General features: G+C 38.8%; 1 protein-coding gene across 1 annotated transcript in view; it reads right to left on the bottom strand.

The window, feature by feature from the left end:
• Positions 1 to 26,217, bottom strand: part of ADCY1 (adenylate cyclase 1) — a 159,186-nt gene that overhangs the window by 37,756 nt on the left and 95,213 nt on the right. Inside the window, exons 5-7 of the mRNA XM_085306627.1 lie at positions 24,858 to 24,985; positions 12,538 to 12,696; positions 10,893 to 11,034 (exon numbers count right to left, since the gene is read on the bottom strand). Of these exons, the coding sequence (XP_085162753.1) occupies positions 10,893 to 11,034; positions 12,538 to 12,696; positions 24,858 to 24,985 (429 nt within the window). The remainder of the gene's footprint in view (positions 1 to 10,892; positions 11,035 to 12,537; positions 12,697 to 24,857; positions 24,986 to 26,217) is intronic.

The following is a 26,217-nucleotide window of genomic DNA, read 5'->3' as shown; positions in this document are numbered from 1 at the left end:
CTAAACAGGTTATAGAGGAGATAGAGACAGATTCATTCCAAAGATGCACAGCAAAARGACAAGAGGTAATGGATGTAAGTTAAAGCATGGGAAATTCCAATTAGCCATAAAGAAAAGATTTTTTTAAACATGAGGGTGGTCGAACACTGTAGCCAGTTCCCCAGTATGTTGCTGGGGACTGACCTGCTGGAAAACAGCTCTGCAAAGAAGGACCTGGGAGCTCTGGGTGACAATAAATTGACCACAATCAAGCAATGTGTCCTTTGGCAAAGAAGGCCTGTGGTGTCACAGGAAGAGTGTTGCCAGCAGSTTGAGGGAGGTGATCCTGCCCCTCTACTCAGCCCTRKKGAGGCCTCATCTGGAGCACTGCATACAGTTTTGGGCTCCCCAGTACAAGAGAGACATGGAGCTACTGAAGGGAGTCCAGTGTAGGGCTACAAAGATGGTCAGAGGACTGGAGCACCTCCCCACGGAAATGCTGCAAGAGCTGGGCCTGTTTAGTCTGGAGAAGAGAAGACTGAGAGAGGATCTTATCAATGTCTACAAATACCTTAAGGAGGGCTGTCAAGGGGATGAGGACAAACTCTTYTCAGTAGTGCCAAGTGACAGGACAAGAGACAAYGGGCACAAACTGAACTACAGGAAGTTCCTCCTGAGTATGAGGAATTTCTTTGCTSTGAGAGTGACAGAGCACTGGAACAGGTTGCCCAGAGAGGTTGTGGAGTTTCCTTCTCTGGAGATATTCAAAGCCCGCTGGAATGCAACCCCGTCTAGCATGCTCTAGGTGACCCTCTTGAACAGGGGGTCTAGATGATCTCCAGAGGTCCCTTCCAACCTCAACCATTCCATGTGATTCTGTAAGAGGCTGCAGGATCTTCATCTTGGGAGATGCCCAAAACTTAGTTAGACAAGGCCCTGAGCAACCTGATGCAATTTCAGAATTGAATCAAACTTTGAAACTGGCCTTGCTTTGAGCAGGGGTTTTGGCCAGATGACCTCCAAAGGCCCCTTCCAAATTAAAGTACCATCAGATTCTACAAAAACAAGCGGAACACGTATAGATTCTGCTCTTCACGGCAGGCCTAGGCCCTAATCACCCAAGTGACACTGCAATACACACAGTGGGGCACACTGGCAGTTCTCAGATTATGTATAAATTATATATGACATTTTTTTTTAATTTGGCAATTGCAGGGTATGCAGATTTTGCACTGAGAGTGGGGAACTTCTATCCTACTACTATATATACAGCACAAAAGCATACCTAAAGAAAGGAATTCTCTCCCACTTTGATCTCATAAATCTCATCTCTTTTTTTTTTAATACTATTTTTACTGCAGAACAGTATTTTCTGCCATAACAAAATTCCAAGTGGAATATTTCAATGAGCTCACCTTCTGCAGTAAGCCTCTGATAATAKCAAGAAATGCAGTAGTCTGTTAAAACAGATTAAAAAAAAAAAACAGGCATCTTTCACTGTCTTCTCTCTGAACTTGCTCCAGGCTAGCATTATAGGAAAGCTGGATGGCAGCATTCTCATTCCAGCTCATTCTGTCAATGTATTTTACTTTCACACTTCTTRTTTTGACCCTAGGGATGATCCCTTATTCTGCTTTCTGCTTATTTGCTTCTCGATTTTAGGAAAGGTTGGTTGTTTGCTGCAACCCAGCCAACAAATCAGGTTAAGAGCTAGGATTTTCTACCAGAGCACTATGAAAGYGGTCAGCCAGACTATCTAAAGCTTTGTGAGCGTCTTTAAGCATGCAGAAAACAAACAATCACTGATTAAAATTCTGGGAAAACACCCCAGTGTTTGAATCTCTTGTAATGTGCTGGTAAGGGATTCACTGCTGCTTATCTGGGATTCTCAGAAACAGCAGCCGGCTSTTCTTCCCCTGACTATATTCAACCCTGGTGCTTAAAATGGCATGGGAAAGAAGATGTTAATAACATTCAAAGTACATTAACAGAAACTATAAATGCTACACGCTATGTCTGTCCTTGCTTTCAACCTTCAGTTACRCAGGACAGTCTTTTGCTAGCAGTATCTGTTCCATTACTACTTGCAGGCTATCAAACTCTACTGGGTATTATTTTTTCTTGAGATAGGTGAGAAAATCTTTTTTTTTCTTCTTACATCTAAAATCATTAGGTATTTGCTTTTCTGTCCTTCTCTACTGCCCTTATTATGGGTTATGCTTATTGCTTTGCAGCTAACCCTCAGGAAAGTATATGAGTATTTTTTGTCAGCAGATCATACTGTTTCTATAAGACAAACTCCTCTCTTCACTGTTCAGGGTAGCGTAGCCGCTTTTTTAATATAGAWATAGAAAATATGTTACAGCAGCTGCAAAAGTTAAAACAATTTCTGGAAGATCRTGAATGGAAAAATTCTTTTACTAATTCCCTGTATTTCTCCCTTCCACAGATTCCACATTTCTGGAGRGAGAAGTCAGGAGAAGAAAACATTAACTCCACCACCAGCAGCAGCGATGTAACACCACAGCACTTCCAAGCGGTGGGCTGTCACGCTGGTAATGCAGTACTAGCTGCAGGCAAGATCTCGAAGCCGTAGAGCAGCACACGCTGCAGCATGAGCCTCGTTCCTGCCTCTCGTTTGCTCCAAGGAAGCACGAGCAGCCCCACTTCCAGGGAGCACAGCCGGAGCAACGCACAAGCGCAGCCGCAGATGAGCCCCCAGCCAGAAACGGAGCAGCGCCACCACCGAACGGCCGAGCCTCTCTGCTCGGCTTTGTCAGGTCGGCTTTGACTGGAGCAGAAAAACTCGAAATGCCTGCGTTAGGCATTCAGATCTCCGGTTCAGTTCGTGAGAGCTGTCAAGACGTTCAGAGCACCGAGCACCCCAGGCTCAGCCAGTCGTGACAGCAGTGGCAGCTGCAGGCCGTCATCACCTCTTAGAAGACAGAAATCATCAGTGCGTGCCCAGCTACGGACTCAGATGCCTAACTTTGGGCATTTCAAGTTACAACACTTTTGCCAAAGGTACTTATAGTTGTTGCACRCTAGCAAAGAAGAACGTTTGTCTGAGGAGCCAGGAGAGCCTTCACACTGCCTTATCACAGGGCTCTCCAGTCCGTCAAATGTCGGAGTATGAGAATCAAAGCTCTCCTGTTACAAAAGTACTGGTAAACAAATGTCATCATTGTCAAAATATTCTCAGAATGAATTAGTCCAGATAGCCAGCAAAGTATGATGACCACAAAGACTTTCTTAAGACAAAGYGGACTGCGCAAATTTAGTATCGCCAGGTACAGAAGGTCCTAGGGAACCGCTAGCAATGCAGACGGATTTACCGGGCCACAAGTGCTCTGAAGAAAATATAAATTTAGCATGCTTGAAAAAGAAAAGAATTTGAAAAGAGTCCAACACATTCACGTAGACCTAGTCAGAGTGATTCAACCAGATCTACTTTGCAGAGAAGGAAATTTCCTACAAATACAGATGGAACTTCAATGCGAATGGATATAACAAAAAGAACAAAGTGCAGTAATGTTAGTTCTACTTCACTCAGCTTACTCCTTTTCTTTCTCTAGCTTTCCTTTTCTTTTTTATTGCTCATATGATGCTGCYTAGAAATTTTTCAGCATCTAATTTCAGATTACTCTTGAGAACTAATAAAGATTTATTTCCTCACTAAGACAAAATCTTTTAAATAGGTCAGAAAAGTCCAACAAAAACCTGCTGTCAAAAATCCAATTAATACATGTATGTCAAGTTGAAGTAACTTTAAAACATTAGATGAAAGATTTTTTAAGACATGGTAGAAAATATCTCAAGAGAGCATATGAGCAGATGTACATGTGAAACACGCTAGCTGCTAACTGATTTACAGATGAAAGTCAAATGGCAAGCACAYATAGTAACTGTGTATCCACTTACATACAGCACAAAAGCAATTGTGAAGAAATTCACATTTATTACAAAATGTTGCATTAGATCCTAAATTTGTGAAGCACCTGTATGTGGTTGTTTTGTGTTGGAGGGACCTCTGACTTAAAGTGAACTCTTTGGTGCAATATATGTTTGGTTAAATAGAAAAAAAAAACCAAACCCTCTGCATATCCCAAAAGAATAAGAGCTGTTCTGAACATTGACAGARTTGCATCTGCTCCATGTTGTTTGCTCTGTGCTATATTGCATAAAATTCATTCCACGCTGTGGGGAGGGGGGAAGAAATCAAATCAGCCACAGCAAAGATGTAAGAAGACAAAACTCGTTGCTTTGTGGCAGAAAGATACAGAGCCTAGTAATTTATTTTACACAGAAGGAAGATCATCTGCTTCATGCAACAAAGCTAGCTGATTAATAGGAGATGAGGATGTTATACTCCAAGTCAAAGTATAACCCTGCCTTTTCAAGTAGTAGAGTGATAGAAAATGTGTTTACTTTCCAGCTACYCCTTGCTGACAGGGCTGCAATGCAGGAAGTTTAAAATCACATCTGTTTATGCTAGATGAAACAACAACATATGACAGTGATGTGACAGCYTTTGCCACTTTTCTTGCAGCTGCTGTCATGCAAGTTGGAATGAATTTCAGGTTGCTGAATTTCTGCCTATTAGATCATAAGTCAAAGAAATTAACTGATCAGCCTCTTGAGCTGTTAAATGCAACTCTAGTTCATGATAAACTATGCCACAGGTGTTTGCTGTAGATAATTGCTTTAGATTTTTCTGACATTTACATCAGTTTTTAAGTTTTAAACAGCATTTTCCAAACATTGCTCTTAAGTTTTGTTTTCTTATTGATAGGGTTCTTGAAATTTCATGTTTCCAACAGATTTTTCCTAAAATCTGTTGGAAAAGGAAAAGCGTTCTCCACTTCCCCAGATATTTGCTTTAACTTTTATTTTCAAATAATCTGGTTTTGGTTAAAATTACTTTTTTGGATAAAAAGCACATAAAAATTTTAGCTGTCTACTCTGGATTGTTTTGGGAATGCTTCACTAGAGCAAACCAGACTGGACACAGAGTGTCATAACACCAACTGGCATTTACTTCCCTACTAGGTGAGAATTTAGGGGAAAAAAAAAAAAAAAAAGGATCCTTTCACCTGAGATTTTCAGAGCAGTCACAGTCTTACCAAGAGATCTCAGATAACAGAACAGGGTGGTCAGAGCTAGAGAAAGAATCTTCTGAGCTTGCCTGGCAGGGCTGTGTTGTGCGTGGGGTTAAATAGGAAGGACAAATTCCAGCCCTTTCAAAGAAAGCAGAAACATTTAAAGAGAGAATAAGAGAATATAGACGTGTCTCTCTCTCTCTCTCTCTTTTTTTTTTTTTTTGTCATTTCAATCATTTTTTTCCATTAAATCCATTTTACAACAATTTCCAAACGGTGAGYAGATGTTGTAATCACTCTGAATGACTTCTTATGAGCATCTACCAACGTGCCCCATTCAAACGGTAGATACCATGCGGTTTACCCTGCCACAAATAAATGATAATGAACATCTCTGAATACACAGTTAGCTGGTGAATAACGCACTAGTACATTAGTAGAAATGCTGCAGAGTGATTGGAAGCTAATTATTTATTATAATTGAGGGACAATTTAAAAATCCATGAGACTTTTATGAACATACTGGGATCACTTTTATGAAGACTTAGAAGACATTTATAAAGACAAATGAAGACATTTATAAAATGCACCTACGCTGTTTACATAGGATTTTTATAATTATTATAACCCCCTTTCCTGGACATAGCTCTATTGCTTCCTGTTAATAGTCGACAGAATTATTTGTCTTTGCCTTAGCTCTGGAGCCAGCAAAGTTATTCAGTGAAGCAGGTTGCTTTAACCTAGCAATGAGTAACAGTGATGGCAGGCCCATTTTAGTAAATGCAAACATTAAAACATTCTGAAAAATCTTTCACCTCGCTAAAAATTGATCATTTCTGACCGCTGCTTGGCTACCTGTAAAATTCACCTTAGGCATGTTGCATAATAAACTCTGCTGGGCTGTTTCCTCAGCTAGTGAAATTAATAAAGCTTTTCAAAACTAGACAGCTACCRGCAGAGAGTGAATTACTGCAACAAATGCAAAGAAGTAAGGCTGAGAACAAAACCACCTGGCTATCACTAAGGTCGTAGCCAAAGCCTAGCAGGCGCTGTACTGCCGGGGAACGGTACTTCCCAGAGCAAATAGATAATTTAAATAGATGGTGCAGCTAAGCTCCTGGCTTCAGCTGTGCCTCTGGGAGCCAGCTAAAACACACGCCAGCGGTAAAACTGAGGCAAAGATGCACGGACTAACCCCAGCGATGCTAAGGGAAGACCAATGAATCAAACAAAGAATTATGGTGAAAGCCAGATCCACTCTAAAATTTAATTCCAAGCACATAATTTGAAAGGCAGAACAGGATAAGTCAGATAGATTACTGAGGAATCATTAATGGAAAAAGTTATTTAGCTCGGTCTAAGCGGAGGTAGAGAGTTCTTGTAAGGAGCTCTGAGACTGACAGGGCTTGTCCTAGATTTCATTTTATTCCTTCTGCAATAACATCCACATACTGTAACATTCACAGTATTTTAGAAATGTAGAACATTTTGAAAACAAAGAGAATGTCCATGTGCCTAAAGCATAAAGTTTCTTGTGAACATTTGATATATGAGAAAGAAATGTGTTTTTCTAACGTCATCAGACCTGTTTTAAGTGTCCAAGACATTCATGTGTGTGTTCAGACCCGTGGCTATTTGCCTTTACCAAATCCTTCAAATCTTGTACCAGTACAATATTTTTGGTCATATCACAAAGAGATTTGGTATCAGTATACAGCATCATGAAGAAATAATTAAACATTACTTAAAGAAATGTGTTGGCATTTTCATATCCAGAAACTTTGGCAGAGCCTTGTATCCTTTTGTATTATATTTTTAAAATGTTTTTGCATGAGCTTTTAACTACGAAGGCCAGCAAAAAAAATGAATTTGATTTGAAACAATGCTATATGTGTTTAGATATTATAGAATTATTCTATATTCTATTCATTGGAATAGAATTATTCCAATGAGTTTATAAGCTGAATGCTAGCCAGTCAAACTTGCAGAATTATTTCTCAATAATACAGCAATATCATCTCCACCAAACTAAAAACTGTAACAAAATAAAACATGAATTCCCTCAGGGGCCATTTATAAGTGCCTTTTCACTTGCTAGCCTACATACCAAGCTAACAATCACATTAGACCACAAAATTCTGGTTGTTAGTGGATTCAATAAAAGATTTAAAAGTTGTGAATATTTTATAATTTGCTCACATTTAAAATGTAACTGGTACAGGAATGAATCTTCATATACTGTTACTCTCCTTCTTGGCTTATATGATCCTTCTGATGAAAGATCACTGTGTCAGACCAAATACGGAAGAACGCGGGGTATGTATCTTCTAAATTAAAAAAAAAAAAAAATCTAATTGGGGCCTATTTACCTTTCAAATTCAACAGATTCTTGGCCATCTGTTGCTGATAACATTGATTTTCATTCCTCTTGGCATCATACCTGCTAAAGTCAGTTCATATTAATGTCAGAGATGATGCATAAAGAATAAAAAAATATGGCTGTGTTTCAGCTACTGAGGCTCCAGAGGAAGAAATACAGTATTAAACCAGCAGATACCTGAATTCACCTAAAGGTCCTTGATCTTGTCTGTGCTTCAGGGGAAGCCTTCTGTTTCTATGTCTCTGAAGATTTAATGGTTGAATCAAGGTAGGAGGGGACAGCAGGTGTTTATTTTGAAGGTAAATATACTATTATGAATCTATTTATTAGTAACTTGTGGTCCAGTGATCGGCATGTGAGTATACAGAGACCAGGAAAGGCTGTGATGTACTGTGACAAACTGCAAAGTGGCACACTGATTGATCTGTGAGCCCAGTGGAGAAGCCAGTCAATACCAGTAAAATTCATGAAGTATTTTTTTGCTGCCAATTTCCTAGACACTCCGTTGATGCATACCAGAGAGCTAATGCTGTTAGCCAAGCTGTACGGTAGCATCTGCCACTTCCACAAATCAATCACTGGCACTGTAATGAGGAAGATGCCGTTTGGTTTCTGCAGCAGATGACAAACTGATCAGTAGTATCTCAGTAGTCACCATGTTCCTTGCAAGTATGAAGAATTGCGTGCTCACCTCATATTAGCCTTCATCCTTGCAAAAAAACCACGTACTGGCCTAGATGACTCGAATATGTGAATGTCACATATTCACAGTGTAAATTCCTTAATCACAATTTTATATAGTGRAGTTGACAGAAGACAGGTTCTCTGTGTAATAGCTGTATTTATCCGTTCTTCTCTGCACCTGTTTCTGTACACCAACCTGTCAACACTCTTCTGAAATTCAATTCTTATTTCTTGTCTCAATACGAGATGAAATCCTATATATACTACAGTAGGAGTGAAAGCAGCAGAGAAACRGGACAAACAAATCTAGCACCAATAAGCAAAAACCCTCCTTTCTTACTATTTCTTTAACTCCTTCCTTCTTTTTCTTCTGTATGGTTCCTCTGTTGGTTAATTTAGGAACTAATTCTGGTTTCAGAAAAACTCTCACTGTCTAGGGAAACAGAATTCAGTCCAGTGGTCCTAAAGTAACATGGCCTATTTTCTTTCACACTATGTAAAAACGAATTTAGCCATATACACCAACAGAAGCAAAAACCATGAGATTATATGATTTTTGCAGCRGATGAGAACACTCCATCTCTCCAATAACAAAATCTTTTAAAGGAAGYGCACAAAAAGCCCTTGCAACAGCCCTTCCAGGATAAAATAATGGGAGTTTTCATTCCCTGATTCAAATACCTCTGGGGAATTCACCCCAGCATTTCTGTAAAAACTCCCTGAGTCATCAAGCTGAGACTAAAAACTAACTGTAGGTCTGGAATTCAATGCTTTATGTTTCCAGTTCAATTTTCTAACCATTGGACCATCCAAATTCCCCCGAAGTCTTCCATGGTCTCGGAAAGATGCAAAAAGCTTTCTCACRGGAAAGCCAGGAAAGCCCTGGAACAGCCTGAGGAGGAAGCTCCTGCCCTCCTGTCAAGCACCCACCAGTGGAAAGTTGGCTAGCACTCTCAAGCATGGAGTTTTAACACGACTTTAAAACCTCTTCTTTACTGTTTTCATATTTACTTTTACAAATGGATATTATAGCTTTCCCCCTAAAGGTCAAATCCCTGAATGAAACTTGTTTGGGCAGAGTCTCAGAAGATAAGAGTGCAGAAGTCTGTCTTCCAAATCATCTGACAGAGATAAAGAGTAATAAAGTTCCTCTTGACCTGTAAACATGTTATGGAAGATGACTTGTGAGATAAGCCTCATTCGATATGGAAGAGGTTGGAACAAACTGAATGATGATTATGGACTTTCAAGGTTCCTAGTGAGGCCACAAAATAATTTTGTAGCAGAATAAAAGGTTGCCATGAGCAGGATCATTGCCTAGTTGTTTGTAGTGAATAATTCCAATGGGATGAAATTTCCACTCTTTTTAGGATTTATTTTTGAGGTGCACTCACTAACTGGCTCGAGAAAGAAAGGTGTGACTGTGCATAAACCTTTGAACACAGTTGTCACCAAGTTCACTATATGCTGAGGCTCAAGAAATTACCATCACATGGCCAGACCTCTGTTCTCCTTATCCTTAAAGACCCCGCCAAAACAAGGAGTCACATCCATCTCTCCATCAGGTGTGGCTAAATCCTGAGCAACATCTAGGAAGGGAAGTTCCTGCTCAAATGAGCTAAAATCTTCTCTTACCTTATTCCTTCCACACTTTCCATTTTCTGTTCTCCATCAAAAAGAAGAAAAGAGCAGAAAACATTATTGTCCCTCCACAGCAGCACTGACTTACTCCTCTTTTCCCTGCACATCTCCAGGGGTCTGACAAAAGGAAGAGGCTGAAGGGAGAGGGGAGCTTAAGAAAAATTTTCAGGAAGGACAGTTAGGACAGGAAAGGATTCACTGTGGGAAATTGTCTGAGGTAGAAGAAGGTAAACCAGGTTGAGGTTTTCATGGGCAGCTCAGTTTAGCAGGAAAAAATACAGACATGTCACAGAGTATATATTATTTGTTGCAGYAATCTTAGAAAATTTGCCCTACTTCAGCATGGGCATCTGATCTGTTGTACACTGGTATATACATTCAAAAGCAGCCTGGTTAACTCCAGTCTTTTCCCCTCACCTAGATAAATAAGCTGGTGCTGTAAAGCTTACATGCCAACTTTTTCAGACTTTTAGGGGATGTTCAATCACTGCTGAATTCATTTCACTAACTTTGCTGCTACGGGCATGACATGACTGTAAATGATATTTTTTCGCTTCCATTCACTTGGAACTCCTTCAGGCATATTAAATGGGCCACTAGTATTACAAGTGAYTGTAGAAAAGGTTAGGAGAGCATGAATGAGGATGTTAACATGTCCAAAGGAAAAAATGGGTACGGGAATATGGGAAAGAAAGAGTACAGAATAATAATCAAATTGTCAGCATTAATGTTCTGAAACTTTCTTTTGAAGGGAGATGAAAGGGAAGAATGAATTAAGTTTTTGGAGTAACACTTTTATCACATATCATTTCTGAGAGAATAATTACAAAATCTGAATAAATCAACAGTTTTCCTTTCAATGGGGCAGAGGACAGTAGCTTTATTTTTAAGCTTCAAAGTTAATTGATCATTTTCTCTAATTATCATTAAAGGTTAACATTTTTAGCATCCCCTCCTCAGCCAAACCCAAAAGATCTAATTTCAAGAGAGACTTTGAAAAGCTTTTAAAATTAAGAAATACCAGTATTGCCTCTGGTTTCAGAATATGACAGAACAGTTGTTAAACTGTGAAATTATATCACAGACTAAAGTAGGATTTTGGAGCCTACCTTCCTTCGATGAGATGGCACAATAAAAAATGTTTCAATATTATGCTTCTTCAAGAAACTATTCCTTTCATGGCCATATCCTGGTTCTACCTCGTAGTCCCCATTTAGGCACTCTAAGGTGGTCTTTGTTATATGAACTTTCCTGGAGAGAAAAATTGGATGTTGTCATTTAAAGAAAAGATACATTATGAGCTAGTTGCTACTGAAATACATTCCCATGCAGAAGATTATCACAGGCTCAAACTACATGCAAAAAATACTTTTTGTTGTAGAGCAGATCTGTGTTCTCAGCCAACTAGAAAACAGAAGTATTTTTACTATACACATTTTCTAAAATTAAACAGATGCTTTGAGCAAAGATTTATAATGGCTGGCTGTCCAAAAACTTGCAGAACTGTTGATTCGTAAACAGTGCAGGCCTGCACATCATCATCTGTATTTGGATGTTTTCTTAAATGTTTATCTAGCTGCCTGCTTGAGATAACAGCCTGCTGGTTGAAAYTTCTGACTTCACACTCTCAATCTCTGCATTCTTATTCCACTGCATAAAGGAGAAGGTTCCTGTTCTTCTCTCCCTGTTCCTCTTCACTGCTTTGACTTGTGCTGTTTGTTCATTTATTTGGCTCTCTAATCCACCGTGTTACGGCAGCACAGCCATCTTTGATACTATCCATGAGTTTACTTATTCCAAAAACTGTCTTCAAACTTTCTCCCCCAAATCCCTTAATACATGAAATTTCTTCCCAGAAGATATATGAAAAGCTAACTGCCTTCCTCTATTAAACACGTGTTCGGATTTTTTTCACCAGGAAGCTTTAAAGTAAAGAACATACCAAAATACACTGGCAAAACTGTCTGAGACTTGTATATATCTATGTATATAACAATGTCACTCATCTAAATGACAAAAATTAAGAGATTCCATTGTCTTCTGGTTCAGCAGAACATTATCTTGTAAAAATCAAATAGAGGATGGTAGGTCCCATTTTGAAAGTGACTTGCACACAAAAGCACACCTATGCATCTGCACAAAAGTGCACTGTGTGCACCTAAATGGCATCCAAAGAGTACTTAAAATCCCAAGACACGTCTCATGAAATGACTACAGGTTTATGCGCTGGCGTATGATTTGCACATCATCTTGCATAATTGAGTGTGTGTATGTGTGTATTCATACACACACAAATATACATACATATTTGTATATATAAAACGCATTAACAGACGTATTCTTGTTATAGCACACAATGAATTCTGGAACTCTTGTCTTGTAAAAGGAATAAGCCACACAATCCACATGTGTAGAGTTGCAAGGGAACAACTAGAGAGTTTTATGAGATTTTCTGAGGAAGGTCTAGCGCTGCCTCATTCCTACTCTTTAAAACTGGCAGCTTCAAACAAAGAGTTTGGAGAATGTTTATGTATTAAGAGAACTTTTTTAAAAAATAATTTATATCTAGTCTAATCTATTGTTAACAGAAATCTCAAGATCATCTGGAGAATCTCACAGGAGACATGACACAACACAGTGATAGCTCTTACCTGAGACAGTCCCTCTCAWCAATTGCAATTAAATTGCAAAATGCCTCAAAGAACTAAATAACTTTTTCATCCATATGGGTCCACAGTTCTTTCTCAGACTTACCCAGGCAATCCTCCAGCTTCCATTACATTGGCTAAAGTCACGTCATTTGACCAGACATCGTACTGCCATTTCCGTAGACCCAGGACCCCACAGAGCACCCTGCCAGTGTGTAATCCAACTCGCATGTTGAGATCAACCTCTGTGGCTTCTGCAACAGATCTGCAATAGATAGCATCAGGATATCGGTTTTTAGGTAATACRATTGCTCTTGATTTTTTATCTCTTTCTCTGAAAGTTAACACATGAATACATAACTGAAGAGAAAGGATCTTTTAAAAATCTCAGTTACTTTCAAAGCCCCAGTGGTAACTCTAAAGAACTAATTTTGCTGGTCATATTTCAAGTGCTGTTGAACAAAATCTCATCATTCTTTAATTTCTTGGCCCAACTGTGTTATGATTTTATCTACCAAACTTCAAGTAAAAGTCAAAGATATTATGTTTCTCTCCATTTAATCCAGAAAAAAGAGACAATGAAACAAGTGTGGTAAAGAGCTTTGTCATGAAACTTCACTGAGACTATAATTTTGGGGGGGAACTATAGTATTTGCCCCTTTTTCAGTATTTGCTATCATGCTCCTACAGAAACTTAGATATTTTACTGTGAGGCAAACAAAGAACTTTCTGGTTGCAACTCAAATGACTCAGAGACAGCCAGGTTAACTTCTGCACTTTCCTGTTTAGCTTGTGTCTCACACTTATTTACTTTTTCTTTCCCCTATCATAACTGTTTCTTTTTCTCATTGCCTATTTATCTTAGACAGGATGAGAAGTAACCACAAGGCAATTGCTGGAATCAAAAGAAGATTTTTAAAACTATCTTTTCGGGTTTAATTTTAGCCTGACAGGCAAACATGTTTCAGTTCTCCCACTACTCAAGACTGCTTTCAGCTCAGCATTAAAATGGACTACGTAATTCTTTATTTTTTTTTTAAACCAAAACCTCTGTTTATATGTCTCTTTATTATGATCTTAGGTTTACTGGCTGGTGGATTTTTCTCCCTCTAATGCTTTTTAYTAGACATACTTCATTCATATAAAGACTGTGCTTGACCCTATAACAGCAAAATGAATTTCATCATGAAGGATTTTAGTATTAAACAGTAAGGGAAAGATTGGTGTTGTGAGTAAAATCTAAACTTGAGTCACAAAAGACTTGCATTGTTTCTTCTGTCTTTTATTTACCACAGTGTGACTCAAGCCAAGTCACTTTTTTTTTCCCCCAAGCATCTCAGATTATCAGTTGTCTTGGAAGGTCTTTATTTAACAATTCACCAAATTTTTCAACTGATCGCTGTGCTACTGCTTGGGAACTGTTACAGCTATTAGCAAACACACGGAGTTGTACTGTGTCTTTACCTTTACGGTAAAGGTACTGTAAGCTTACTGTAAGTAAAGCTACTTTGCTTAGAGCGAAGGGCGCAGACTCACACTTTACCACTTTTAATGGTGTCTGCATGAAATCAGGTAGGCACTAGTCGAGAAGATAAATGAAAAAGCAGTGACTCCAGTTTACTATGCCGTAGCTAGCTCAGTTACCAAGTTATGGGAGTACAGGACAAACCAAAGGATGAAATCACTTCATCACTTATGATGTATCAGTGCAAGAACAGTAGATAAAAAGTGATTATAAATACTAATATCTTTCAAAAGCTGCTGCAAGAGTGGCCCAGTAACTACCTGTAGTTATGGATCTGCCCCTATAAATTACACCTAATCTTCAGAGCTTTTCATTGTGTAACTGGGAATGGAGGAATTAATTTGCAAAGTCACTGTAATAGGCACTTTTAATTTTGGTGCCACATTAAGGAAGGAATTTTTACCTCTTTGAATGGAGAACATGCTATAACTCTTATCCTATGCTGATTTGTGGACTTAAAAGGAGCCCTGAAGCTAATAATCTTACTCAGTACATGTAAAGATAACACTGGACATAAGTCTTTGCAGCTTTTTCTCCTACAGAGGCACGTGGCAGCAATTCCACAGCTAAGCTGCATTCCAGAAAGAAAAAAAATGAGGGATGAAAAAAACTAGCTAATCAGTGTAAAATTTAATTTCTGTAGATTTATATTCTSTAACAAATTTAAGAGGAGAAGATCTTAAACTGAGGCTCTGACTATAATTTTCTCTTGGCCTTCATTGGCTAATATCTTTTTCTAAATACCATCTATCTACCCTGGATTTGGCAGAGAGGTCTTGGAAAGAACTCTGCAATGATTCCAGGGGTATTTATTGTGTTTTTCTGATGTATAGTTGTACCTATTTAAATACAACTAATTATAAGGGTACACATGGCACAAGTCAAAATGTGGGGTGAGCTGAATGAGATTCTCGGTCTCAATTTAAGCAGAGAGCTCTGCAGCCACGAAATGAAGATGTACATATCATATCAACCATCACTAATGTGAGGAACATGGAAATCTCTTCAATTCCCATAGGGAATCTGAGCCTACTGGATTTTTTCTGGTCATGATTTATGCAACAGCAGAGAGAGGCTTATGCACAGCTTTCTAAAAGATTAAATATTTCCTTGTCCTATTTCTACCCAGCGCCGTCCTCTCTCTTTTCAGGATCTGCTTCCAGTCAAGCCTTAGAACAGTCTCCAAAGAGTCCTAAAATGTCGCTACCTCTGAGCTGTTGCAAGGGTTGCTGTGTACAGAGGATGCTCGACAAATTCTCAAGGAAAAGAAAGGAACTAATAATATATGCCGCTCAGCAATAACTTAACCTTTGTATCTTCACATGGGCACGTGTTTTACTCTTAGCAGACTTACCTTATACCAAGACCATACCCTGCAGCCAAAGTGCTTTAGGATTAGGGCCTTGTTACCTGCCTGTATTTGATTACACGATTAAGCAGCTGTGTAATTATCTTCACTGATGTATCTGCAGATGCATGAATATAGGCTTTTCTCTATTCACAAATTAATGTTAAAAGACTTTTCATTTTAAAAACTTCATAAAAATTCAGGCTAAAGGTAACTGAAAACAGGTATCAAACACCAGTAAAGAACTGCCAACACTGTTCTTCATTCCAGCTGGTTCCAGAGGTTGTGGCAGGGGAGCCTGATGTGGTTTTAGACATATGAATATCACAATAGAAATTAAAAAGAAATGAAAAATACAACATGACTGACGATACTTCTGTTAAAAAAAACTAGACCGTCTAATGCACTAACAGACAAGGAAGTAGAATGTGAAAACATTTTGTTTTGAACAAAGCATTTCTAAAAGTTGCCAGTTAGAAAAAAAATCTAAACTGATAATATTGATAATACAACTCTAAATGTTTGCCAGAAACTACAAAATGTTTCAGTGATGCTTTCATTGTTAATAAATTTGGGTAGGAGAAAGCTCACAATGAGTTCACTGAACTTTTTGAATGTACTTTGAATATTTGCGTGCCCTTTATGCAATTTTTTTCCATGAACATACTCCACTGAGTAATGAAAAATGAGCCATACAAAAAGAATAGGCTCCCAAGTATAAAATCAGAACACTTCTATCTTGTTTCACAATTATATTTCTAATGAAAACCAAAATTTCTGTATGAAAATGTCACAAAAGTATATAGTAAGACATTTAAAATTATAAATACATTTGTGAAAAAATAGCAGCAATTCAAAACAGCAGCAATTCACAGACAAATCATGAATAGGAAAAGAGAGAAGTTTCTCAAATAAACTATGCACTATAAATTATTCACACTTAAGCTCAGATATTACATGCTCAAAGGTTTCCCAAATGTTAACACAGAACGAGGCTCAGAAATAAATGGATATTTCAGAACAGTTTCTTTTTAAACCAGTCTGTAAGAGTCTATGCAAATGACTTATAGATAAACATCTACTCTGACAAGTCTTCTAACAAGCCTTTAAATTTTAGTTCTCTATTTAGCTATAAATATTTTATGCGCTGCTACAAGCTATCAAAGTGATTTAGATAAACTGTAGAACAGCTATGTAATGTAAACACATTTCAATAGACCTGTGCTCAATCTGAAGCAATAGAAGGAAAAAATAAAAGCTCTGTATCCTGTTTCTCGTAAGTTATTTAGGGTTCTTTTTAAGTCCAAAAATATCTGCATAGAAGTAGCTGTTTCCTGGTAAAAGCATAAACAAGCTTTTCAGTTCACTTAAATACATTTGCTTTTTATGCATGCAAAATTCAGAGAGATACTAGAGCTCCTTAATCATAAGGAATTTTGCCCATCTCCCTAAATACTGCTGTGACAGTTCCACTTCAACATCATCAGGAATTGGTTAGTTCTTGGATATTTATGGCAAAAACTATCTTTCCATGAATTGCTCCCAGATTATTTGGAAGCATTTGAATTAACTTGCTAACCACTGCAGCAGCAGCCACGACTGGGAAGACCTGCTGTTAATGTTCTCTTAGAGGGTACAAACAAAACAACTGCCATGCAATTAACAGATGTATAGTACCCTGCATACCCATTTTTGAGAGGCAGATAGCTTAAAATAGAGCAATAAGATTCTGAATGGCAAGAATAGAGTATCTGGAGCCTATACAGGAGTTTATTACTGGGGAGGGAGGGCAGCACTCTAGCCCACAGCATCAGTGTCATGGAGTAGACTTACAGCACACGCCAAGAGGATGCTCAGTGCTACCCCAGAGTGCTACTCTCCATTCAGTGGAAAATCCAAACAAGGGAGCAAAGCTCTCACAGAAACCTGTTTTCATCCTTTTTGCTCTCACTGCCTAAAACCAACCTCAGGTGGGAGGCTGCTCCGAGAACAGAGGTGGAGTAAGGGGAAGTAAACACAGGAAATGGTCATGGATGGGATCACCCTGGACACAGCAAGGGGCTAGTGGCATTTCTCAGACTATTGCGACACCAGGCTAGCAGAGAAGTAGGAAGAGGAGCCTCTCGGGAGGTAGCAGGGGTCTCCCACAACTCCAGCACCATGTACCTTGGCACTTACTGGAGGTCAGCCATAGGAACAGGAAGAAGGTGGTTGACCTAACCTCAGAAGGGACCATCAGCCTAACCAGCTGCTGTTTATCCTCAGTCCCCAAMGTCCCTCTTCCAACACCTAATTTGGCCTTGGAGGATACAGTAAATAAGCAGAAGAGGCCACTGGAGACTGCAGCAGCTGTTCCCCACTGCCACCCTCAAGGTGCTACTGCTTCTGCAAGGCCACAGCCATACTCGAGGGCTGTTAGTGCTGCCAAACACGTGGACTTCCCCCTTCTCCTGCCTCAGTGATGCTAGGCCCTGTTGTCCTCTCCTCTATTTGTTTTCCCACAAATCATGGGTCACATTGGCYCTCTCAAGTGGTTAAGTCTTGTTTTCTGAAAATCTTCGTTATCCCATTTCTGCTTAGCTGTAGCTGTTTCTCCCACTCAGATTTTTGGGGAAAAATATTGCCTAGAATCACACATTTCCCCTGGATGCGGCTCTTCTGCAGCATGGCAGCAGACAGCTAAGACAGAGAGCAGTGCTAAGACTTTCTGCAGTGCTGGTGAAGTCAGCTCATGGAGGACTGCCTCCTCCCCATCTGAAAATGTATGCATCAATTGCTGATTCTCCCAGAGCTTGAGATCAATGCAATCCTCCCAGTCCAAACTTTTCCTGGCCCAGGATCTCCGGAAAACTGGGAGAAAAGCCATCACAGCACTGATGACACTGAGAAAGTTACTGCCTGTGTTGCTTCCTCAGATAAAAGATCAGGAAGGAAAGCTCAGGGTATTTTGCCTGGGCTTTACTGAAGTGACTGCTGCAGGTCCTCTTTCTTCCCCAGTGCCTTTGGTCAGCTGATGACCACACACCTTGGGTAAAAGACAGTTCAGGAGTTAGCCTCCACCACGTCACAGGCAAACAAGCAGGAGCAGAATGTGCAGGTGCAGAAACAAGCCCGATTTCCATTTGTGAGGCTTTAGATAGATGACTGACTGGTGTCAGCACCAGTGATATTGTCCCCTACATGACTTAGAGAAAAGGTGATCTGCCTGCTGGCAGACCCTACAGAGGTGCCCAGGGTCCAGAAAGCAAAGGTTCATAGAAGCTTTCTTCCAAACCTCTCCAAACTCCAAATGTGTAAGAACATCCAATCCAGGGGACGAGATTAGATCCATCCCTAAGTAAGCTCCCCCTTGCTAACATTATAGGTGAAATCAAAGTATTCAGCACCAACTGCTACAATCTACTGATGTGCTCCTGTTGTGCCAGGCTACTTGGCATAGCTAGTGATCCAGTTAGTTGTGCAGTTCCCTCTGACTCACTACTAAAAAGACATCCCAGTAAGATGCCAAGGGAAAAAGTTTCACAAAATGTACCTTATTTATGATTATCTGAATGATTGCAGCATCCCGTTACACTTTCCAAAAGCTTGCGGATGTTAAGCACAGTATTCTGGCCCAGTTCCAGATCTAGGATTTATGTTGTGCTCATCCAGAGTTTCTCCTTATTTTCAATGGGAAACATTACAGTTCATTTCTTGCCCTGCAGCATTACTGCGTGCATTTGAGTAACTCCCATATTTCCTCTCCTAAGAGGTTACATTTCTGGATTGAGCAAAAGGATTCTTTAGGTATTTTGGCTAATGAAGTGCTCTGGAAGGAAAGACAAATGATTGTTAAAAATGTAAAAATTTCCTCCCTCTAAAACAAGCCAAAACTAGAATTCCAGCCATTATATGTGTGGATGGGAAGAGCTTGGTAGCTTGGTAAAATTTTAGCTCATGGCAATTAACTTACAAATATATCCATTTAGAAAGCAAAATATTGTAGCAAATTGACTGGAACCTTCAAATGTGACAAGAAATTTAAATAAGGTGAAGAGCACACTTGGCCTAATAGTCTGTTCAAAACTGAGGTGAAGACGACATCTGCCACATTAGAGATGCTAATGAACACGAACATTTTAATTATATTACTAACACAATCTGACAGTAAAAACTCACCTGACAAAAGCAACATAGATCATATCCAACACTTAACTCCAACTTAAGAGCTGCCATGATCATTTAAGTGACACTGAAGTGGAACAAACACCTGGCCTGTATGGATGCACTGACAAAAAAACTCATTGGCAACACAAATTCATTTGGAGAATAAACAGAATGCAACACAATTACCAAGGGGAGGAAAAAAAAAAGAAAAAAGAAAAAAAAAAGATTCCTGTAATGATTCTGGTCTGATTTTAATTATGCCCTTGCAAAAACTTTGTGGAAGGCAGATGAAATTATGAAGACTAAGTTTTTTGTAATGTTCTTTGAAGACTACCTTGAACCTCTTAATAAGGAGCTACTGGAGAGAGTCCAGCATAGGGCTACGAAGATGATCAGAGGGCTGGAGCATCTGCCCTATGAGGAACGTCTGCGAGAGCTGGGCCTSTTCAGCCTGGGGAAGAGAAGACTAAGGGGGGGGATCTTATTAATGTGTACAAGTAYCTGAAGGGAGGGTGTCAAGGGGACGGGGACAAACTCTTTTCAGTTGTTCCGTGTGACAGGACAAGAGGCAATGGGCAGAAACTGAAGCACAGGAAGTTCCACCTGAACGGGAGGGGGAATTTCTTCCCTGTGAGAGTGACGGAGCGCTGGACCAGGTTGCCCAGAGAGGTTGTGGAGTCTCCTTCTCTGGAGATCTTCAAGGCCCACCTGGATGCAGCCCYGTCTACCATGCTCTAGGTGACCCTGCTGAGCGGGGAGGTTGGACTAGATGATCTCCAGAGGTCCCTTCCAACCTTACTGATTCTTTGATTCTATGAATAAACAAAATAAGGCAACATTCTGAGATCATACTCACATACAGTACCATATTCAAGGATACTTAAACTATAGCTACCCATGGGATGAAGTGAATATTTTCACGGAAAGCATCAATTCCTAGGAATTCATCATAACATTCATCTCAGTCAAATCATAGATCCATTGTACACTAACAGCTTGAATTGTAGCACTAGAAATTTCTGTTCCTTGATTTCCTGGAAACTGGAAAAGTCAGTGATACTTATGTCTGTGATAGGTACATTCGGTTGATTCATGAGATGAATCATAACTCAAATGATTTGACTTATCTCAGAAAACATGACAAGGCTGTCACTAGGGATGATGACTTCTAAACATACATTGACAATTTCAGGGCATGTTTTCTGCATTAGGGTAAGCAGGCTTTTAGAAGACTACCAGCTAGCACCCAGCTCTGAGACTGGATGAAAGGGGACACTTAAAAAACAAAAATGACTCTCTATATCATGGGAYTGATAAATAGTAACATCTAAAAATTGTACAAATGGAAAGTCGGMTGCTTCATTTCAACTTTACCATCATAAGCTCTTCTCCTTTTAATTTGCTTATTATATTTTCAAACAAATTCATTTGGGGAAATCTATCTTCTAACTTCAGTCTCTGTGAAGGAGGGAAGAAGTTTTTTCCTATTTTTCAGCAGAATCTGCTTACCAGTTTTACAGAATCACAGAATGGGTAAGGTTGGAATGGACCTCCGGATATCACCTAGTCCAACCTCCCTGCTCAAACACAGTCACCTACAGCATGTTTGACAGGATTGCATCCAGGTGGGTTTTGAATATCTCAAGAGAAGGAGACTCCACAACCTCTCTGGGCAACCTGTTCCAAGTTTCTGTAGTTCTCTGCAAAACTAGATTAGCCATATGATTTTATCACCAAAAGATCTGCACCTTGAATCCAGTAATATCTGAACAGATGACACTCCACTTGCAGTAAAAGAAAAAAAAATATTGCCGTTAAGGGCAACAGTACTCGGAATTTACCCTCTTTTCATTTTCTAACATAGGCAGAAAAGACACATTCATTTGACTAAGAGAAGAAATACGCACTGAGCCAGCATCTTACAATACTCACGCTACTAATTCCTCATTTACAGGGGTAATTCATTGTGCTTATGCACAAAGGATGCAGAAGAGATCTTAAGCCATTCAATCTCAATAAAACTGATGATAATAACCTTGATAATAACTAATAACTTCATAATAAGTAATAACCTTGACCATTCTCCATCTTGCCCTCTCCTATCATGTTCTAATTTCCAGATGAGAGTGACGCGCATACCCTGCAATCTTTTCCAATTTATAAATCCTGTTAAAATGGCAAAACTGCCAAGTAATCATCTTTGACCACAACTTCTGACTAAACGTGTCTAGATAACACACAACAGTCCATTTGCTTAGAATCACAGAAGAGTTGAGGTTGGAATGGACTCTTGGAATCATCTTGGAATCAAACACTCCACTCAGAGCAGGGTCACCTATAACAGGCTGCCCAGTGCCATGTCCAGTTGGGTTTTGAATATCTCCAAGGATTGACACTCCACAAGCTCTCTGGAGAACCTGTTCCAGTGTTCAACAATTCTCACAGTAAAGTAGCTTCTGCTCATGTTTCAGTAGAATTTCTTGTATTTCAGTTTGTGCCCATTGCTTCTTGTCCTGTCACTGGATACCACTGAGGAGAGTCTGGCTTAATCTCCTTTATTACTTCCCATCAGGTATGTATACATACATACATACACACACACACACACACACACACACACACACACACACACAAAATCCCTTGAGCCTTCTCTTTTCTAGGATAAACAATCCCAGCTCATTCTTTCTTTTTTACTTCAACTTCTTTATTGAAGCTTACATTATCATGACAGCAGACAATAAATTCTAACATAAAAAGAGAGTATGTTTCATATTTAATATTAGTAAAACTGTAAAACTGAAATATTCAAACGGGAAGTAGTTACATCAATACCTTATTTGTATACATGAAAGACCACGCAGCTACTGAAAAAATGATTAACTTAAGGCTTAAAAGAGGATGAGAGCAGCAGCTATAGCTTTCCAGGGATTTAAAAATAAATAAATAAATAAATAAAAGTAGTCCATCGGAAACCCCAGAAAGTGCATACAAGGCCTGTATAGGCCTATGCTTCCAAAGTGCAAGGCTTCCTTATAAATGGAGCATTTCTCTACCACAGGAAGAACATGTGCATATGTGACCTGCATGCTTGAGATCTCCTTTATATTTCAGGATTTCTTTCTGCATGCATCGAGCTGTTAAATACTCTATTTTGTTGTGTTTAAAGGGAGTAAAAGTGGCTAAAATGGGTTTGTTTAGGATTTTATAATACCATAGATTCCAGTGTSTTTCATCAGTATTACAATCTTAAAAAGATGATAGGAATTTATATTTAATGGACTCATTTACTCAATTCTTAATACTACAAAATATTTTACAAATGGGCATTATCATAAAAATACCTGGATATGGCTGAAAATAAGAATCAGTCTTCAGTTATATTAGGTTCTTCCATCCTTTTTTTCTAAGCTTTAAAGTTGTCTTCAAAGAAAGTTTATCAGATTCAGGTAAACATAAAAGTTTAAGGTTCATATGAAAGTACCAAAATRCATGTTGATGTTCATGTTCCCCACAGTTTGGATAACCAGCCATTACTTCCACAGAGACAAACCCAATTCTCAAGAGCAAAACTTACAGTAAATTTGCTATATTTTTCTATAATACCAAACCTCTCCACAAAGGAAGATAATCTTGATTCTGAAAACTGTTTTGTGGATGCAGCTGTATATATGTTCACACACWTTCTCAAATACAAATGGAAGACATGGAATCTATGGTGTGGCAAAAGTTTTATCAGAATAAAAAACAAGGTGGAATTCTCCTAATCCAAGATATGGAAATTCGTGAGAAATCTCCCTTTTAATTTTTCACTGACCAAGACCTGAAACTTGCTTTTCTGTTTCACGAAGAAAAATGAATAATCATTTATTTTAGTAATAAAAACTTATTGAATACATGAGGGGGTGAAAATTCCATCTCCGAGATGAAGAGGAAATATTTCTGTGGCAGGCTGATTTACATGCAACAAAACATGGCAGTTGCTTAAGATCTGCTTAAAAATTAAGAATTTTATTGCAAGTGTCCTTGCTGGTGTGGGGGGAGAGGAAGAGGATTGATGAGCACAGCAAACATGAAACAAGTTACATGACTGATACTTTTATCAAATGGCTCAAGTACTACGTGGTATCACAAGAACATAGAAAGATAAAGACTAGAAGACAAACTGAGACAAAGAAAGCAACATGCAGCAGTAATGTATAGATTTATCAGATTATTTCTTTAATATAACACTCAAATGTTACTGAGGACTAGCTGGAATGGTAAAATGTATAATTTGAATTCCTAAGCTCACAGTCTTGTGTTTGTTTATTCTATTGAAATATTTTTCTTCTGTATTTTAATCTATTTTTAAATTGAGATTACACTGTGGCCTCTTTACCTCTACTGAGAAGGCAGAGCATTTCTGGTGTGCAMTGCAGAAATATAGGGATTAACTGAGGGGAAGCAGAACCTTGAATCAACTCCTGATTCCCARAAGTCCAGCTAACATCAGAGAAAAAGGAAAATATAGGCTATTGGAAACAGTAGCCAAACACTTCCAGCTACAGAGCAGCCTAAGGCCCCTGATGTGACACACTTGCACATTGCCACTCACACAGGATATGCCAGAAAAGCAAGTTCATCCCAAACATAATAGCACTATGCTAACCAGCATTTATTTATATATAGACTTAATATGTGTGTGCACTCCCTCCTATAGCCTCTCTATAAAACACCCAAGCACAAAGCAGGACGTTAGTGAAGAGATCTGCCATCCCTTATTCCCTTCCCTCCTATGTAATGAAATATATTTCCAGCTCTTGCTGAAAGCTGGAACCTCATTCACAGTTCTCTCACATTCACACTTTCCCTTTGCTAAAGTGATGATCAGCACAAAGCTCTCAAGCATTAAAAAATTCTTCTGATCAGCAAAGTGAATTTCACATTACATTTCTGAAAAGGAAAATAAAGGTTTAAAATGACATACAGAAAAGAGTAATCAGCAAGTTATCCTTTGGGAAATATAAACAACAAGCATATATCAGAACTGGCTTTGAATTTACATACTGCTGTGCAAGATGAACWGTGTTATCCCTGTAAGACAAGAAATTCGACTTCCTTCTTCATGGCAAATGATAATAGGAGTATTTCATGCTTTCCCAGTTTCTATCTCCTAGTCTGTATGKTCATGTGTCTCTACATACTCACACTTGTACACTTTTTCCTCATAGTGATTAAACGGAGTGGAAAATCAGTGCCTAGAACGACCCTGCACAAAAACAGCATACTGTGACCTGAATTTAACAGTGTGAATTGTTAGCTGGGCAGTGCTAGCAGACACTGCTGTTTCTCCAAAAATACACTTCCTGAACGCCACAGAGAAGTYGCTGTGACGCTCACGTCTGACTTCACCGTAGGGAATACTTACGTGATGGTGTCAATCATATCCAGTCCCATTTCAACACAGCAATGGGCATGATCTGTTTTGGGTTGGGTCAATCCTGATACACAGTAATAACAGTCCCCTAGGATTTTTATCCTTCTGCAGTGGTTTTCCTTTAATAAAAACAGAATGGGAAAAGTTTTACTTTTTAGACAAATATTCTAATATTTACAGGAGATCTTCTCCAATTATATGAAATCATTCAGGTAATCCTCTTATTTTCAAATTAAATAGTCTAGAATTCATGAAATTTGGATTCACTGCACAGAATTGACATATTGACATATAAATATGTATGTATATATATTTGTGTAAGCACACGCATGCATATGTAGACAGATATATATATACTGGAGATCAGCCCAGCACTATTCAGTACACATGGGGTACCACTCATTGACATTATGGCTGTGAACAAAAATGACCAAAATGAAACACTATCTATTCTATTCCTTTCATATTAGGCCAATCTGAATTCAAGATTTGCCATGAGACTTTATGTCTGTATAGATTCAAACCAAAAGCCCGAAGACAAACACCTGATTATTGGGAAAAGTTCATATTGTTAAACCCTATTGGGAAAATTTTATATTCTAAAGTTGTAGGTCTTTCATTCAAATCCTGCTCCAGCTTACAAGGGAAGATGACCTATTTATCTCTGACGGTACACACAGCTGTGCATTACCAATCCATAAATCACAGTTTACAACATAGCATGCTCATTCCCAGTTGCAATATGACACACTCGGAGATCGGAAGATAAATTCAATGGTAATGAAAGGTGACTGTATCTCCTACTTACATACAGTGTAAATTTTATAGCCAGAGAGATATGGCTAAATCTCTCAGGTTGTGAAGTGATGATTTTTGAATTAGCCCGAGCAGAAAGCTCATTTCTCCACACAGAGCACATAAAGTGCCTTTAACAAAGTGTTAAAGTGGGAGCACTTCTACAGTGTCTGCCTTACACATACCCAAGAGAGCCAATGGTCCTTTCCTAGTCACTTCTGCACACAAGTTTACTACTTACTTAGTCAGAATACTGAAGAAACCTAAATATCTGGAAATTCAATGCAATTTTACTGTACTGCAGCACAGAGAGCTATAGAAACTAGTAAAATATGAGGTGACAAGAGTAAGTGATGGTATACCTTGAAGCTATGATATGTCAACTTCTTCCCCATTTACAGTCTGGCACAAAAAAGTTAATGACCTGGTTAAAGGAATACACCTTAAACAGCCAGAGCTCTGCAGATAAGTTCGCTGCAAAATTACCTGGTTTGACTATGATAAGAAAGGATTAATAAAAACTATTTTATTTTCTCCTGAAGCAGTGTGCTATATA

Source organism: Rhea americana, unplaced genomic scaffold (assembly GCF_003343005.1).
Source record: "Rhea americana isolate MKP2758 unplaced genomic scaffold, rheAme1 scaffold_242, whole genome shotgun sequence".
NCBI classification, from domain to species: Eukaryota; Metazoa; Chordata; class Aves; order Rheiformes; family Rheidae; genus Rhea; species Rhea americana.
Note: the sequence above shows the minus strand (reverse complement) of the source record. Positions and strands in the feature narration are given on the sequence as shown.